The following is a 14,510-nucleotide window of genomic DNA, read 5'->3' as shown; positions in this document are numbered from 1 at the left end:
TTCTCTTTCCCGCAGGAGCCACCATGGACCTGGTCCTGGCTGCTGCCGACCAGCACATCCTCACACCCTACGTGTACCCCTCCGGCTGGCCCGAAGGCGAGCCCTTCCGCCAGCTCCTCAGCCTCTTCGTCATCACCAACCTGGGGGCCCTCGCCCTCTACCTCCTCTTTGGCACCCTCAGCTACTACTTCATCTTTGACCATGAACTCAAGAAACATCCTCAGTTCCTAGAGGTGGGTGCACCCCAGGCCACCCCCCCAGCTTTTCTCCCATATATCAGCCCCTGCTCATGGGATCATAGAATCACAGAATAGTTTGGGTTGGAAGGGACCTTAAAACTCATCTTGTTCCAAGCCCCTGCCAGGGGCAGGAAGGGCAAGGACACCTTCCGCTAGACCAGGTTGCTCCAAGCCCCATCCAACCTAGCCTTGAACACTACGAGCTTCTCTTGCCAACCTGTTCCAGCATTTCACCATCCCCATAGTAAATAATTTCTTCCTAATATCTGATCTAAATCTTCCCTCTGTCAGTTTGCAACTGTTCCCCCCTGTCCTCTCACTGCGTGCCACCATTTCTTGTATATTTCTTACAGATTTCTTGTAGGCCCCCCTTTAGGTATTGGAAGACAGTTACGAGGTCTCCCCTGAGCCTTCTGTTCTCCAGGCTCAACAAGCCTGACTTAATCCCCTCCTCAACCTCCAAACTGAGCCCCTAGAAGCCCCCTACAGGCACCGAGATAAGCTCAGAGACCACCCCTGACATGAGTCTGGCAGAGATGCCAGACTGCCCTGTCCTCCTAAGGCTGGGACTGAACACTCCAGTTGTGGGTCACCCCCTGCCCCAGTAAACACCCAGCCCTACCGATACACTCATCACATCCCACTCTCCACCATCAACAGCCACAGGCTGCCTCACTCATCCCTCTGGTCCCCATCCATGCCCTCATTCATTCCTGACCAGAAACAAGTACCATCTGCACAGTGCATTAGACCCAGCACCCTGTCGTGCTGCGGGCATGGCTTTCCACAGACAGGCATCACACTGTGCCCCACACCACAGCACACATATCATGAGAGGCTGGGACATGGGGGCTCTGGGGGCTCTTGCCCACCTCCTGCAGTACCCTCGCCCCCCAGCCACTCTCTCCTGCTGCATCCTCACAGAACCAAGTGCAGCGGGAGATCACCTACGCGCTGCGCTCCCTGCCCTGGATCAGCGTGCCCACTGTCGCCCTGTTCTTCGCCGAGGTGCGGGGCTACAGCAAGCTGTATGACAACATCCAGGACTCCCCGTATGGTGAGCTGCTCCCCTGTGTCCCCAGCCAGGCCAATGCTTTGGCTAGTGGCATGCCCCTGTTTCTCCTGATGATGATGCACCTTGTACGAGTCCAGAACTGTCCACCCCTGGTACCTCCTGCCTCCAGCTGGTCCCACCTAATAGTCACAATCCCAAGTTCCCCTAAGGACAGCATGAGGAAGTGACCATCACCCTTGGCTTGGGGACAGACTGATTGACACATGTCCCACACCACAAAATAAGGCCTTCACTTCCCTGGGTGCTGCTCCCAATAAACCAGTGCCTGGCTCACTTTTTCCAAGTCCCAGGAGACTGTCTGACCCTATCTCCCTGGTGGGACAGACCCCAGTGTGACTCATATGTGCCTCCCTGGCCCCTGCAGACCCCAGATCCTCACTGCCTTCTAGGACCCCTAACACTCCTGTTCCCCCAGGCTGGTCCGGTGTCTTCCTCAGCATGCTGTCCTTCCTATTCTTCACTGACATGGGCATCTACTGGATACACCGTGGTCTCCACCACAAACTGTTCTATAAGGTACGAGATGGGTCTGGTGGGTTCCAGACAAGAGCCCTTATCCCATTCCAGGGCCATGACTAAGATGTTCCTCCCTGGGAGCATGTGGGTGGAACAGTGGGGTTGGTGTGGCTGTAGGAGGCCACCTCAGTCCACAACGCAGTGGGAACCAAAAGCCCATGAGGGTGTACATCTTTCTCTTGCCCTTTGAGTGGTGACAGCCCCTGGGCAATGAGTTGCCCCGGCCAGAAAACCCCCTAAAAGAGGGCACCATCACCATCAGCCTTGAGCACTGACAGTGCACCTTCTCCCTGCAGCGCTTCCACAAGCCCCACCACCTCTGGAAGATTGCGACGCCTTTCGCCAGCCATGCTTTCCACCCTGTCGATGGCTTCATGCAGAGCCTGCCCTACCACATCTACCCCTTCCTCTTCCCCCTACACAAAGTCACCTACTTGGGCCTCTACATCTTCGTCAACGTCTGGACCATCTCCATTCACGATGGCGACTACCGCGTGCCTCGCCTCCTGCGGCACATCATCAACGGCTCGGCCCACCACACCGACCACCACTTGTACTTTGACTACAACTATGGGCAGTACTTCACCCTCTGGGACAAGATCGGTGGCTCCTACAAGAGCCCCACGGCCTTTGAGGGCAAAGGCCCCCACGATTACTTGCGCAAGCTCCGAGAGAAAGAGCCGGGGGTACCCAATGGTGTCCCGGCTTCCAAAACTGAGTAGGCTTTCCCAGCCTATTCCTTCTCTGGGATGAGGTTCCCCGGCCGCATCTCATCCTGTTCCTCCCTGGCCTTGAGACTACTTTCCTACGGGCAAAGAGCCCCTGTCCCTTGATGGCATGAATGACACAGGATGATTCGTGGTGAGAACTCTAGCCTTCTTCCCTGCTCCCGAAACGGCGGAGTCCAGCCTCACTCTACATTACAGACCTGCCCTGCTCCCCCTGTTCCAATTCAGCTGCCTTTGGATCTCTACTAAGGTCCCTTCAGTACTGTGCTGCTGCTTTACAAAAAGAACAATGGCACAGATAGAACAATAACATGGCACAAGCAGAACAATAACACGCTCGCAGCAGGGTCTCCATTTGTGTGTGCTCCATGCCTTTGTCGCCGATCCGCCGCTGCCAACACAGAGTCCATTGGGATGAGTGCAGTCAAGTCCGGCCAAGATGCTGAAGATGCTGCTTTTTGGTTTTCTGTCTCTTTTGAGCTGTGTGTCACGAAAAAAAGCCGCAAACACCAACCTTTTGGAATTATGTGGATCCTCCCCATGGCTCCTCAGTGCGGCCTCAGGACGCAGCGTGATTCCTCAGTGCTCGACATGCTCTCATCCTTCTTCTCTCTTAGGGATGTCCTGCAGGGTGCTGAAGGGGTGTATCCTGGAAGCAGCATCCTGTAGGACAAAGAGAGGCATTGAGTCCTGTGGGTCCCTAGGGCTCCCTGAGGACATTGCGTTTGGGGAAGGAGTAGGAGCACAGGAGGAAGGGGTGGGGGCTGCTCTGCTCTTGAGGGCTCGTGGCTGGTTTTTCCTCTTAATGCCCGATGTGCTTCCTGCTGAAACCCGGTCATCCCACTTTGGGGTCTGACCTGCATTCAATAAATCTTACTTGCCAACTTGGCTGTTGGATGGTCCCTTTGCTCTCGCTCCTGAAGCCATTCATGTCACCTGAAAAATACAACATATAATATTCTATTGTTAGAATAGAAATTAAAATAGAAAAATAGAACATGCATCCAGACTGATGCAAAGCTGTGAGGATGGGCTGGGACTTCACCAGAGGCTGTTCACATGCAGCACGTGGAGAGTGCTGGAGTAAAGGGCACACGTATGTTTCCCTGGCATGATACAGCCAGGCTCCTATGCCTGGTGAGCCCCCTCCAGGGTTACAGCGACACAAAACCCCTTAGAGCAAAGGATTCTGCTGTTCCCTGCGGAACTATGCTCTATCTCAGCCATCCCACAGGCAAGATACAGCTGGAGGTCACATCACTGCACCACGTGGCACCCAACAGGATGAGAGATGCCTGTGCCACAAGGGAAAGCCTGCCCTGGGAGGTCCTGTTCTCCTGCTGGTGCAGTCACCTTCCTGGGCCATGCTGTGCTTTCACCTCCCTGCACAGCTTGTTCTCCCCCAGCTGCACAGGGAACCCTGACCCCTGTTTGCTGATTAACTTGGAGCCCGGAGAAGTGCCAAGGGTCAAGGCAAAGCCCACGTCAAATCACAGCAAACCACCACGGTAACCTTGCCCTAATATTTCCTGACATTAGACCCTTGGGAAAAGCCTTAGGCTCTCTCGTCAGCCTGTCTCTCTGCCTTCAGTAAGCCTAATGCACAGCAGTGGGCTTGCCAACCCCTAAAGTGTGCACAAAACCATTGCCGGGGTGGTCAGGCATATACCTTGGAGCAGGAAATCCATGGAAAGACACTTGGGGAGTGAGAAGCGGTCAACAGCCAAACGCAGTTATGTATTTGGGACCCTGGTGCTGCTGTTACCACAAGATGGAGATGTTGCACACCAGCAAGCAGGAGCTGCACCTGCATGGCCAGCCTTCCTCCTCCTTGCTGCCCCAGAAGCATGGGGCCCAGAGACAGGAAAGGTTTTGCTGTGCTGCAGGATGCATGAGCGGCATCCCGGAGCTGCCAGACGCTGCCTAAGGCACGGCTGGCCTGGGCTCACAAGACAGCACACTACTGGCTTTGAATGTCTTATCCTGTGTGGTTCCTTGGGACTGAGGGTTTATAGCCTGTTAGTGGCGAGCGTATGCTAATGCCTTTGGATGTTTGTCAAGCACAAAGACAAGGGAAGGCACAGGGAAATCAACTGCACTGGGGCGAGAGCGCGCTCTGAGATTGCAGCTCCTTGTGCCAAGGTCACTGGGACTGTTAGACCTGCCAGACAGCCACTGAAGGGCCCCTCTGTGGCAATAATTCCCTGGGCTGAGGAGAAAACCTGTCACACAAACCATAATAAGTACTTTAGTTGCAGAACAGATCCACAAATGCCCCAGGCATCCCCATTGCTTTAGCAAACTACAGCATCATCAAGGGCCCACTTTACCAGGGGAGATGTGCCCTCATCCTCCCACATAAACCAGAACAAAAGCAAATTCCCAGCTCTGCTCAGAGACCTGCTCATTGGACACACACCTTGGTTTGCTCACGGGCTCTCATCCCCAGCATCCCCACTTGTTGGGGCTCAGATCAGGCTGCTTAAACACTCCCCAATTCCAGCAACATGGAATGAATGCATCCTTTAAACAACTCTACCCACAGTCTCATTGAGGCTCTGTGGGGGGGCTGCTGTTCTGGCCCCCGTGGTCCTTTAAACCCTCCAAAACCTCTAGAGCTACACCAGGAAAAGGTGAATGGGAGAGGGGAAGGAAACCTGGGGGGCCAGGGGCTCCTCGCCTTGCTCTTGGAGTTCACAGTATTTGCTGCTGATGAAATCCAGATGGACCTTCAAATCAACTCTGCTCTGCTGCCCCTCCCCTCTACAGCAGGAGCCTTTTTCTTTTCAAGAAACAAAAAAATACCTTGGCAAAGGAAACGTGTGTTTCCCTGCACACAGAAAGAGCTATTCATCTGCTAGCATTTACCAGCACTGCATTCACCCAAGCAGTCCTTGATACCACCCTTGCACTCACCACAGGGACCTGGCACAGGGAGTTCCAAGGCAGGAGCAGGGACCATTGCTTGGAGTGCTCAACAGAGGCCAGGAGGAGGATGCTGAACCCACCACTCATCAAATTCCTCCCTTTACAAAGTGCTAACAAAGCCAGTTGCTAATTTCTTACTATTTCTTATCCTATCCCCGCACTATTCCTGATTTTTGGGAGGATTTGGCAAAGAACAGTCATTTCATGTGCAATGGGATGGACCTCCGGACATGGCAGTGCTTTTGGGAATGATGCCATGGCCTTTTTGGGTGCCTCTCAGCTGCCCACTCCAGAGTGAAACTGGGATTCCCATGCAATAAAACTCCCTCTGCCCTTACCCATGGTGACCTCCAGTCCTCTGGAGGGACATTACACTGAGTGAAGACCGCTAAAAGCTTTATTAGGAGGGCTTATAATTGTATTGACTTGGTAATTGAAATACATTAACTAGGTTTCTAGGTGAAAGCACCTCAGGGAAAGCACTGGACAATGTTTCTGCTGTTAAAGTAAGTGAAGGGAGGGGGAACGAGACTGCCTTGGTGCTGTCCATGGGATTTAGAAACTCCCATTCCTTCACTGCTGGGTCACATCCATTGTCTTTGAAGCTTTCCCAACAGTGTTAGAAATCCCAGGACAGCAGCAGGATCATCTCCCTTATGCATTTATACCACACAGACTTCACACATCTTTGGCTATAGGAAAGAGACATCTCTACTGGCTGCTCTTCTTTCCCATGACACGTAAGACATAGCAAGGAGCCTCAAACCAATGCATGGAAGACCATTGCTGCCCCAGTTGCATGGCTGTGCAAGGCTGGTGGGTGTTTAAAACCAAAGGGGGCTTCCTGGGAACAGAAATTAAAGGACCAGAGAAGCTGATTAGAAGCTGACCTGGAGAAAGCAGAGGGACCAGGTACACTGCTGTGAGCAGGACCTGTGGGAGCGAGCAGCAGAGAGCTTCCAGGAGGCTGGAAAGGGTTCCAAACCACAAGCCAAGCAGATCCTGAACACTTAAACCTCAGCCTGGGTGCTTGTACGAACAATCACGCCACTTCCCACTGATACTGGGGGTACTTTAGGCCTATGGCTGAGGGTCACGCACTGCTGGGGAGGAAAAGTGCAGCTTTGCTCTTCTGGGGGAGGGTGGGTTGAAAACCTCACGCATCCCCGCAGCAGGAAGATGCTGCAATGCTTTTGACGCGTTTTGAGTTTATCCCATTGACTCTCGTGCAATTTGCCTCCATCTCTCGTCATTCCGCTTGGCTTCATTCCAACCCCATCCTTTCCCTGTACCTCGCTCGGGTCCCGAGCATCCCCCGAGGAGGGCGCAGCGCCTTGTTCCGGGGAGGGGACCCCGCGGGGAAGGTTGGGGGGGTGTGGTGGGGAGCGGCTCCGCTGCCCATTGCACATTCTCTCCGGGCGGCGGCGCGGCGGCTCCGCTCCGCTCCGCCCGGCCCCGGCCGCGGCCCCCGGCGGCTCGAACATGGCGACGCGGAGCAGCGGCGGGGAGCGCCGGGCCGGGCCGTTCCCCCGCCGCCTCCTGCTGCTGCTGCTGCTGCTGGCGGCGGGCGGGCACCCCGCGCTGCTGCCGCCGCACGCCGACCCCGCGCCGCAGCCCATCCAGGTGTACGGGCAGGTGAGACGCGAAGGGGATGGGGGCACCGGGCGCGGTACCCACGGGGCTGGCGGCGGGGGGATGGAGGGGGTCCCCCCATAGGGATGCCCGGCGGGCCCTGGGTACGGGTCGCTGCCCCGTTCGAAGCGCGCTGCTGATCCCTGACCCCCTCCCGCTTCCCGTTTCTCCCAGAGCCTTCCCAAAGTAGTGGCACTGCTCAGGTTTGCGGGTTATATTCCAGGGTTCGTTTCCAGCGGGAGCTGCCGGGTGGCCAAGGGCATGCGCTAGGGAGATGGGCCAGGTTGTCCCCTCTCTGCTAGTTCTCCGGATGGGAAGCAGTTCCCTGCTGCGGGCGGTGGGCAGCAGCTCCTCACCCAGGGATGCTCGTGGTGAGCATCTCGATGCTCAGGAGCTGGGCAGAGGGAGGTGGCTGATAGAAGAGGCACCGTGACCTTCTCCTTAAGAAGGGCTCCTCCACTGCATTTTTAATCCATCCTCTACTGCTCCTTGAGAAAGAGGGGGAGAGGACTTGCTCATCAGAAAAAAAACCCATAGAAACTGCTATTTCTGAAAGTATCCCTTCTTGGGCTTGATTCATTGGCAAGTTTTGCTGGCAGGACCCTAAAGGCTCCCCCTTGCCCTCCCTTTTCCACACAACCATCACTTTAGGGGTGATAAGGAATTATACTCGAGCTGACCGGGTGCCTGCAATGGAAAGCTTCAGCCTTAAAGATTCTGCCCCACTTAACCCTCCTTGCTTATGCTGCCTGTGTCCTATCATGTGTCTGAAAGGCTGCTAGAGGGGGGACACGGGGACACCAGCCCGCAGAGGAACATCTGCATTTACCTCCTTAGATAACACTTTCACTTTGGGTGCCCTATGATTTCCCCTTTTTGTTACTTGTAGGATGAGAAAGAGCCGGCCGTGAGGCAGGGCTGGCTGCAGAGCTGCTCGAGGGGCACACAAGGGGCTGGTGCTGCTCCTAAAGCCCTGCTCTCATTTCCCCATGTAAAGGACAGAAAAAGCTGTTCCTCCTTGCCTTGAAAATCTGCTTCGCCTCCTCTTCTACCTCCTCAACATTTGGCTGGGTTTAGCATAACTCAGCTCCCCCATTTTAGAACAAACATGGCACTTGGTTCTCATCCACAGCAAGACATTTGTGGCACTTGCCCTTCTGTCTCCCCATGGCTTTCATCTCAGCCACCTGCCCGGGGCAGGTAAAGAGCTGCTTTGGTAGGAGCAGCCGCTATTGCTTGGTCATACAGCTGCAGCTAAAAGGCAGTGCAGTAACCTTGGTGCTATCCACAACAGAACTAATAGGAAGCAGTTCAACAGTTTGCCACTGTTTGGTCTTTCCTTGTTGCCTTGAGCTTTCAGAGGGGATTTGCCTGGAGAACAGGATGTACGAGTTTTAAAGCCCAGGTCCTTCGTGTCACCAGGAAGAGTTTATTGGCACTACACAGGGCTTTAAATCAGGGTCTGCTTTAATAAAAAGGGACAAGAGGGAGCCTGTGTGTCCTAGCCCCTGTACAGATCTGACCGCATGGAGATGCTAACACCTAGGAAGCCAGAAAGCTGTGCACGTGATGCTGAGGGGTCTCACAACTTGTCACAAGCACCTAATGATCCCCAAGTCCTCTGGGCACTGGCACCAGAAAATCCTGCAGTCAAAAAGTGGTCCTGTATCAGGGACATCATCATAAGAAGCAATGCTTGGACCGAGCATCCTAGTGCTGTGCTACTGCAGTCCCTTATCTGGGACACATCCTGCTCCTGTGCATTTGGCAGGTTGTTTAGCCATATGCTTCGTGCTGGCTTGTGCCCTGAAATTCCCTGCCCTTCCCCAGCTCTCAACTGTGGTCTGAACACAGCCTCGTAGGACAGCTTAGAGCCCAGCCTAGCTCTGAGGTTAAGGAAAGCACAGTGCAGAAGGTCAGTGCTGCCTGTTGCTACCATGGGTGATGATGCTGGGGGACCAGAGCAAGAGGGAAGGATGCCTCACACAAGCCAGAAGCGAGGAAGAAAGTCCTAACCCTTGTGGCTCCTCAGGAGCCAAACACAGTCAGTAACAAACACAGGCTCAGAGCCCTCTTGCCATAGACACCAAAGACATAAGATTCCTCGTCCAGATCCTCACCATAGATCACATCCTTGCTGGGCAGGCTTCCGCAGCTTGCATGTGTGGCAAAACTTTCTGGAACCTCAATGAATAAGATGCCCAGCAGCCTAAAACCCTGTGCCTTTGTAGCTTTACCTCTGCTTTTCTCACTCCAAAAGCACCAGCAACCAAGATACCAAACACACGATTCCAGATACCATCAGCTTTGAGACAGAGTGGGTTTTGTTCCCTTGCACAGCCCTCACTTCTACGGGACTCTTGGCGAGCGTTACAGGGGACAGACCGGCACAAAGAAAGCACTCACGTGAGACAGGTCTTTTCTAGGCTGCCACTGACAGCAGAGGAGCATCCCCATGGCAAGACAAATGCTGCCTACACCCCCCAGGTTCAGCAGCACTCCCCAAACCCCTTCCAGCAACCACAGCACCACACACTGCCCTCCTTTTCCTGTCACAGGCCCCTGAATACCAAGGCTGCAGCTCACCTTCCAGTCCTTTAACAGCCTCCATGCTCTTGCCTACACATCCCTACTCAGACCTGGATAAGGGTACTTGGCTCCAGGGTTTTATATTTCTGGGGCACATCCTGTAAATCCTGTCCCCTCTTAGGGAAAACCAGCCATAAACCGCATCACCTGCAAGGACTTCACTTAATGCAACAGAGAAGGGAAAGAAAAGCAGCCACTTTGGCTGCCTACCTGTGTGCTGGGCTGAAGCATCTTCGGTGCCCATAAGGCTGGTGTCCAGTGAGTGTCATGTCGTAGCTAGAACAGGAGGCCAGCCTCTGTCTGCCAGTCCTGAGGGGCAAGAGAGAGAATCACAGTTACAGAGAGCATTTACACTGCTGGGCTGCAAATACACACGTACAGGTCGAACCTTTGTCTGCAGACAGCCCCTTCCCTTCTTTGGAAAGGGCTTATCTGAAACCTCCCCCAAAATCATGCAACTCACAAGAAACCTTTGCCTTAAACCATGCTGAGACTAAAGGCATCTTATATCTAACCACTGGCTGCTCCTGCAGCAGCCAAATCACCCTCCGTTTTACTTCTTTGAGGCCTTGAGACTCCCCCCCCCCCCCTCCTACTCTGTGCCTGGCCATCACCTCTGTGCCTCCCCATCCGCTGAACCAGCATTACTGCCTGCCCTAACAACCAGCTCATCTCCTTCCCTTCTGGGGCAATCGACTTCATTGCTCTCAAGCTTCTCGTTTCCTGGTGACATCCAAACCTGCCTTCAGTGCAAAGGACAAGAGTGGCCTGGGTCATGTTGGCAAACTACCCTAAAACACTGTGAGTTTATGGTCAGGATAGAGCCTGAGCAGAGAGAGCTGAAGTTTCTCTTCTTCTGAGGCCATTAGGACATCCCAGGTAGGGAGTCCCACCTTAGCTCCCTTCCCTCCCAACCTGCAAACTGTCAAAGAGCCTTTCTTCTTTCAGAGAAGGAGAGAAGTGCAGGGCAAATGCCATCCAGCTATGTGAACGGACACATCAATCACTGCGTTGGAACTGAACCGTACTTAATTTTGACCTAGTTTGCCAGCCTGGCAGAGACCTTCCCAGATCAGACTTTAGATGATGGAGGTGCACTGGGTGGTGATGGCATGTCCTAACAAAGGGCTGAGGAGAAGAACTCCTCAGCCTTTTCATCCTTCCTCATGTTGGCAGATAGCCCTTCCCATCACTGCATCTGCCCCTTTCCCAGCCGCCCTGCGAAGGTTCCCAGCTCCTGGCACTCACTCTTGTGCCTGAGCTTGCCAGGAGAGACAGGTCTTTGGAAGCTACACAATTCCTGCTCCTGGCAGGGTAGCAGCCAGGAAGGTATTTGTGGGTTTATTCATTGTTTTCCCTTCAGCAGGTTCCTCTCAGATCCTGCTGTTGGACTAAGCAAGCGTTGCAGCGTCCCAGAGGCATCGCTTAAGCTTCTGTAGCTGTAATAACCAGCTCATGGCACGCTTCACCGGCAGCGCTTTAGACCTTTTCTGCTGCTTTACTCCGTGCCTTAGTTATGGAGGAGTGATTTTCAGCAGCACTTACCCAAATTTACCAGCGCAACCTCAATTCTCTGTCATCCCCCGACCTATGGGACCCTCTCACTGAGGGACCTGCTCATTTCTGGGGTAAGCAGGACTCATGCCTCAACCTCATCTCCCCCCTCCTTCCTCCTTAGAAACAACAGCTAACAGAGAGCTCTATTGCTGGTAGCAGAGAGAAAACAGCCTTGCAAAGCAGATGATTTCAGTATTAACAAAATTAACATGGGCCTGGCACTCTGTGAAATGAGTCACCCGTGTTTCATATCAATGATTTCAGACCCTGGCATTTTCAGTCCAAGCCACAAGCAGCGCTATGGCAGGCACAGCCTGTGTTTTCAAATACCACGGCAGGGCTAGAAGCAGATGCTCGGGCGCAGAGCAGAAGGTGCAGTAATGAAGCTTTAGTGGGAGCGTGGCGTGCCGGGAATGCAGCAGCCACCCATGACACTCGACTCTCCATGATGCCAGGCTATTGCGTAAGCCTTGCCGGGGGGGAGCAGAGGAAACCGGGACGCACAGGCCCGGCACTTGTCCACTGCGGCTTCCAGCGAGCTGGAATGATGAGGAGCCTGGTGAGAGCGCCGTGCCTTTTAAAGCCTGTGCTAACAGAGCTGCGACTTCACTTCTTACTCCTATCGGCAATAGCTTTCTTCAGCCCCATCCTCACTCCCCTGGCTATTGGGTACCAAATGTTTAGCTGATTCCCCTTCCACAAGCATCTCCTGACAGACTTCAAGTCAAGATTTGAGTTGCTGGCTAAACTTTGAGGGTTCCAACAGCCATTCATCACTACACAGATGCATTGCTCTGCAATACCCTCACTTATCAAGCCATAGTAATAACCCATTAACTACTCAGAAATCTCCTAGGCATTATTTGTAGGCATCCCATCTCCACTTGCATAATCCGGACAAGAAAACACATAAATGATCCTCAGGTCTCTTTTTTCTGCACACCCCTGATTTTACAGCATTGAGCTTCAGTCCCTATCAGTCGCACTGCGTCACCTCCTGATTAATAGCAAGCGCCTGGGTCGAGCTGCGGTCCAAGTCCTATAGCCAGAACATTAATCCTCAACAGAGCAAACCCATCGACACACACAGTTAGCTTCCAAGCTTACTCAGCACCTAGAATAGCCCCTAATGCTGTCCTGACACTTGTCGCTGCACACGGGTGCGAGGCACCGTTACAAGTCACTAGTGTAGCTGCTTGCAGTTCATCACAGCTAATGGTGTGATTTCTGCATGGGGATGTTCATGCTTCCCACGCAGAGCATCTCGACCTCACTGGTGGTTCAAAGGCTCAGATTTAGAGTCCTTCAGTGATGGAAAGGCTTGAGATGCAGCCATGAGATCAGCTATAGTGAGATACCCATGCCACAGTCTCTCGTCCCCTGGCCTGCTACCGCTGCATTCATCAGTGCAAGGGGTGAGCCACCCCTGATGAGCACTAACCTCTCTAAATCTGGGCATAACCAACTGAAAATGATGTGAGGGGAAGAGGAGCTGCCACTTAGGAATTGCGGGTGCTGAGGAACACAGGATCAGGGCACTCCCCCCAGCACTGGGTGCTTAAGGAGCTTGGCACTGCACACTTAGCACCCAGGTCCACTCACCTACCCGTTGTCATTGCCTCAGTAGGGCAAGGCAGTACTATTGTCTCAGCGGAGTACCACACATCGAGACAACATTCCCCCTCCCAGCCCAGGGTGGGTTGAGCCACAAGGGAGCTCTTACCTGCCCTGGGGTGTGCTTCATGGGACAGCAGCTCCAGGGGCTATTTTCTCTCCTCATTTTTGCAGGGGATTAAGTCATTGGAAGATACTGTTAACAGAAAAAATCAATATCTGGTGTGAGCAAAGCTAGCAGCATTAACTACATTAACCAGAGCTACAAACAGCCTCTGCTATGCCTTGGCTCCAGTTCTCCCCTCCTGGACTTCCTTTAGCATCTTGCATATTAGGAGGACAAGTTAGAATTTCATGCATATTTCATATACACTTAATCACTTGGCAAAGACCAAAGCACTTCCCCATTAAGAGGAGTTTATGCTAAATGATGTTTCTGTTAGGTACCAGCCATTGCCCTTTCATAGGTTAAACCAGTTCCTGAGGAAGGTTTCCCCTGTTAGGGGAGGTAGGGAAGCCTGGAACAGTGAGCTCCTACCAAACAAACCTTATCCCAGCAAGCAGGGCAGGGTTATTCATGCTGGGGATAACCACAGCCTTATTGCAAAGCTAGGGCAAAAAAAGCATCCTGGACAATGAGACATCAAGTGCTTTTCACTTGGGCCACAATGCCCCACGTGTCCTTTGCCAGACAGCAAAGACCTGGGGTCCTGTTTGTGGCTCCCCTGAGCCATTTGGGTCCCCACAAAGCTCCAAAGGGCCATAGCAGGGCTGCTGGCTGTGGTGTCCTGCACCAGGAACAGGCAGACACTAATGGGTGAGGCTCCTAAACCTGACAAGCTGCTGCATGAGCCCCTTCATGGGGAGTAAGGGAGACTTACAGCATAAGGCATCCCTCTGTTGTCTTCTCTCTCTTTACTAAGGCACGCTCCAGCAGTCTTCAGCTACTCCTAAACATTCAGCTGAACACAGTCCCTATGTACTCAGTGCTGCTTTTTGTTCCTGCCTCCTAAAAGAGGACCAAACCTTGTTCAACCCCAGTTTGGCCTTTATACAGGGGCTCTGCCCTAATTATGCTGCCTAAAGTCATATGCCTAATGAATAAGGAGGCTCAGCTGGCTCCAAAAAGCCCAGACAGGTGTCCTTGGCCTTTGGGACTGACACAAGTGTCCCTGCTCTGAGAATACATCTACCTGGGGCTTACCATGTCTTTTAGGCCATGGAGGGGAAAGCTGTAGAGCTTTATTGCTGTGCTCAAAGCAAGATGCAGGCAGGAGTCTCCTGTGGTTTTCAGGTTCTGAAGCTGTCCTAGTGCTGGATTTCCTGTAGAGAGCAAAAATGCAAAGTGCTACTGAAAGAGAGATGTAGGAGATAACAGATGGGGTTATTCTGCTTTTAAAGGACAGGAGGGTGATTGGAGCTGGGAGCTGCTCTGGATTTCAAACCCAAAGCTGTCTCTATGGGCATCAGCAATTCCTTCTCTGCCCTGTTTCCCCTGCATCCTCAAACAGCATCGCTGCTTTATTTTCCAGCGGGCACACAAGGCTACTGCTGGCTTGCTTTGTAGCTGCTGCTGCCTGACCTAAATCTCTGCTGTGTTTGCTATCTGGGTACTACAGCATAGTTTGCATG

At 53.2% G+C, this 14,510-nt stretch overlaps 2 protein-coding genes and 1 long non-coding RNA gene across 4 annotated transcripts in view; 2 read left to right on the top strand and 1 right to left on the bottom strand.

Moving 5' to 3' along the window:
• SC5D (sterol-C5-desaturase) lies at nt 1-3,446 on the top strand. The gene is made up of 4 exons (XM_061476130.1): nt 1-233; nt 1,164-1,296; nt 1,730-1,830; nt 2,127-3,446. The coding sequence occupies exons 1-4, from the start codon at nt 24-26 to the stop codon at nt 2,550-2,552; spliced, it is 870 nt and encodes a 289-aa protein (XP_061332114.1). The 5' UTR covers nt 1-23; the 3' UTR covers nt 2,553-3,446.
• On the bottom strand, nt 3,404-13,257 carry LOC133281019 (uncharacterized). The gene is made up of 3 exons (XR_009747341.1): nt 12,988-13,257; nt 9,918-10,016; nt 3,404-3,494 (listed from the first exon to the last, which is right to left on the bottom strand). It is a non-coding gene; the product is annotated as an uncharacterized LOC133281019 (long non-coding RNA).
• Nucleotides 6,939-14,510, top strand: part of SORL1 (sortilin related receptor 1) — a 44,918-nt gene continuing 37,346 nt past the window's right edge. For both annotated transcript variants that reach the window (XM_061476129.1, XM_061476128.1), the window contains exon 1: nt 6,939-7,121. In XM_061476129.1, coding sequence (XP_061332113.1) covers nt 6,969-7,121 — 153 coding nt within the window. In that variant the 5' untranslated portion in view covers nt 6,939-6,968. The remainder of the gene's footprint in view (nt 7,122-14,510) is intronic.

Source organism: Pezoporus flaviventris, unplaced genomic scaffold (assembly GCF_033815535.1).
Source record: "Pezoporus flaviventris isolate CSIRO_AGI_PZ_B2104156 unplaced genomic scaffold, CSIRO_AGI_Pfla_v1 ptg000093l, whole genome shotgun sequence".
NCBI lineage: Eukaryota > Metazoa > Chordata > Aves > Psittaciformes > Psittacidae > Pezoporus > Pezoporus flaviventris.
The sequence above is the reverse complement of the archived record's forward strand: the minus strand, read 5'-3'. Positions and strand labels throughout refer to the sequence as shown.

Excerpts from the sequence above, each read along its gene's own strand:
- SC5D (XM_061476130.1), top strand. The coding sequence starts at position 24 with ATGGACCTGGTCCTGGCTGCTGCCGACCAGCACATCCTCACACCCTAC. Across the intron at positions 234-1,163 it reads AACATCCTCAGTTCCTAGAG|AACCAAGTGCAGCGGGAGAT; the intron begins GTGGGTGCACCC and ends GCATCCTCACAG. Across the intron at positions 1,831-2,126 it reads ACCACAAACTGTTCTATAAG|CGCTTCCACAAGCCCCACCA; the intron begins GTACGAGATGGG and ends TTCTCCCTGCAG.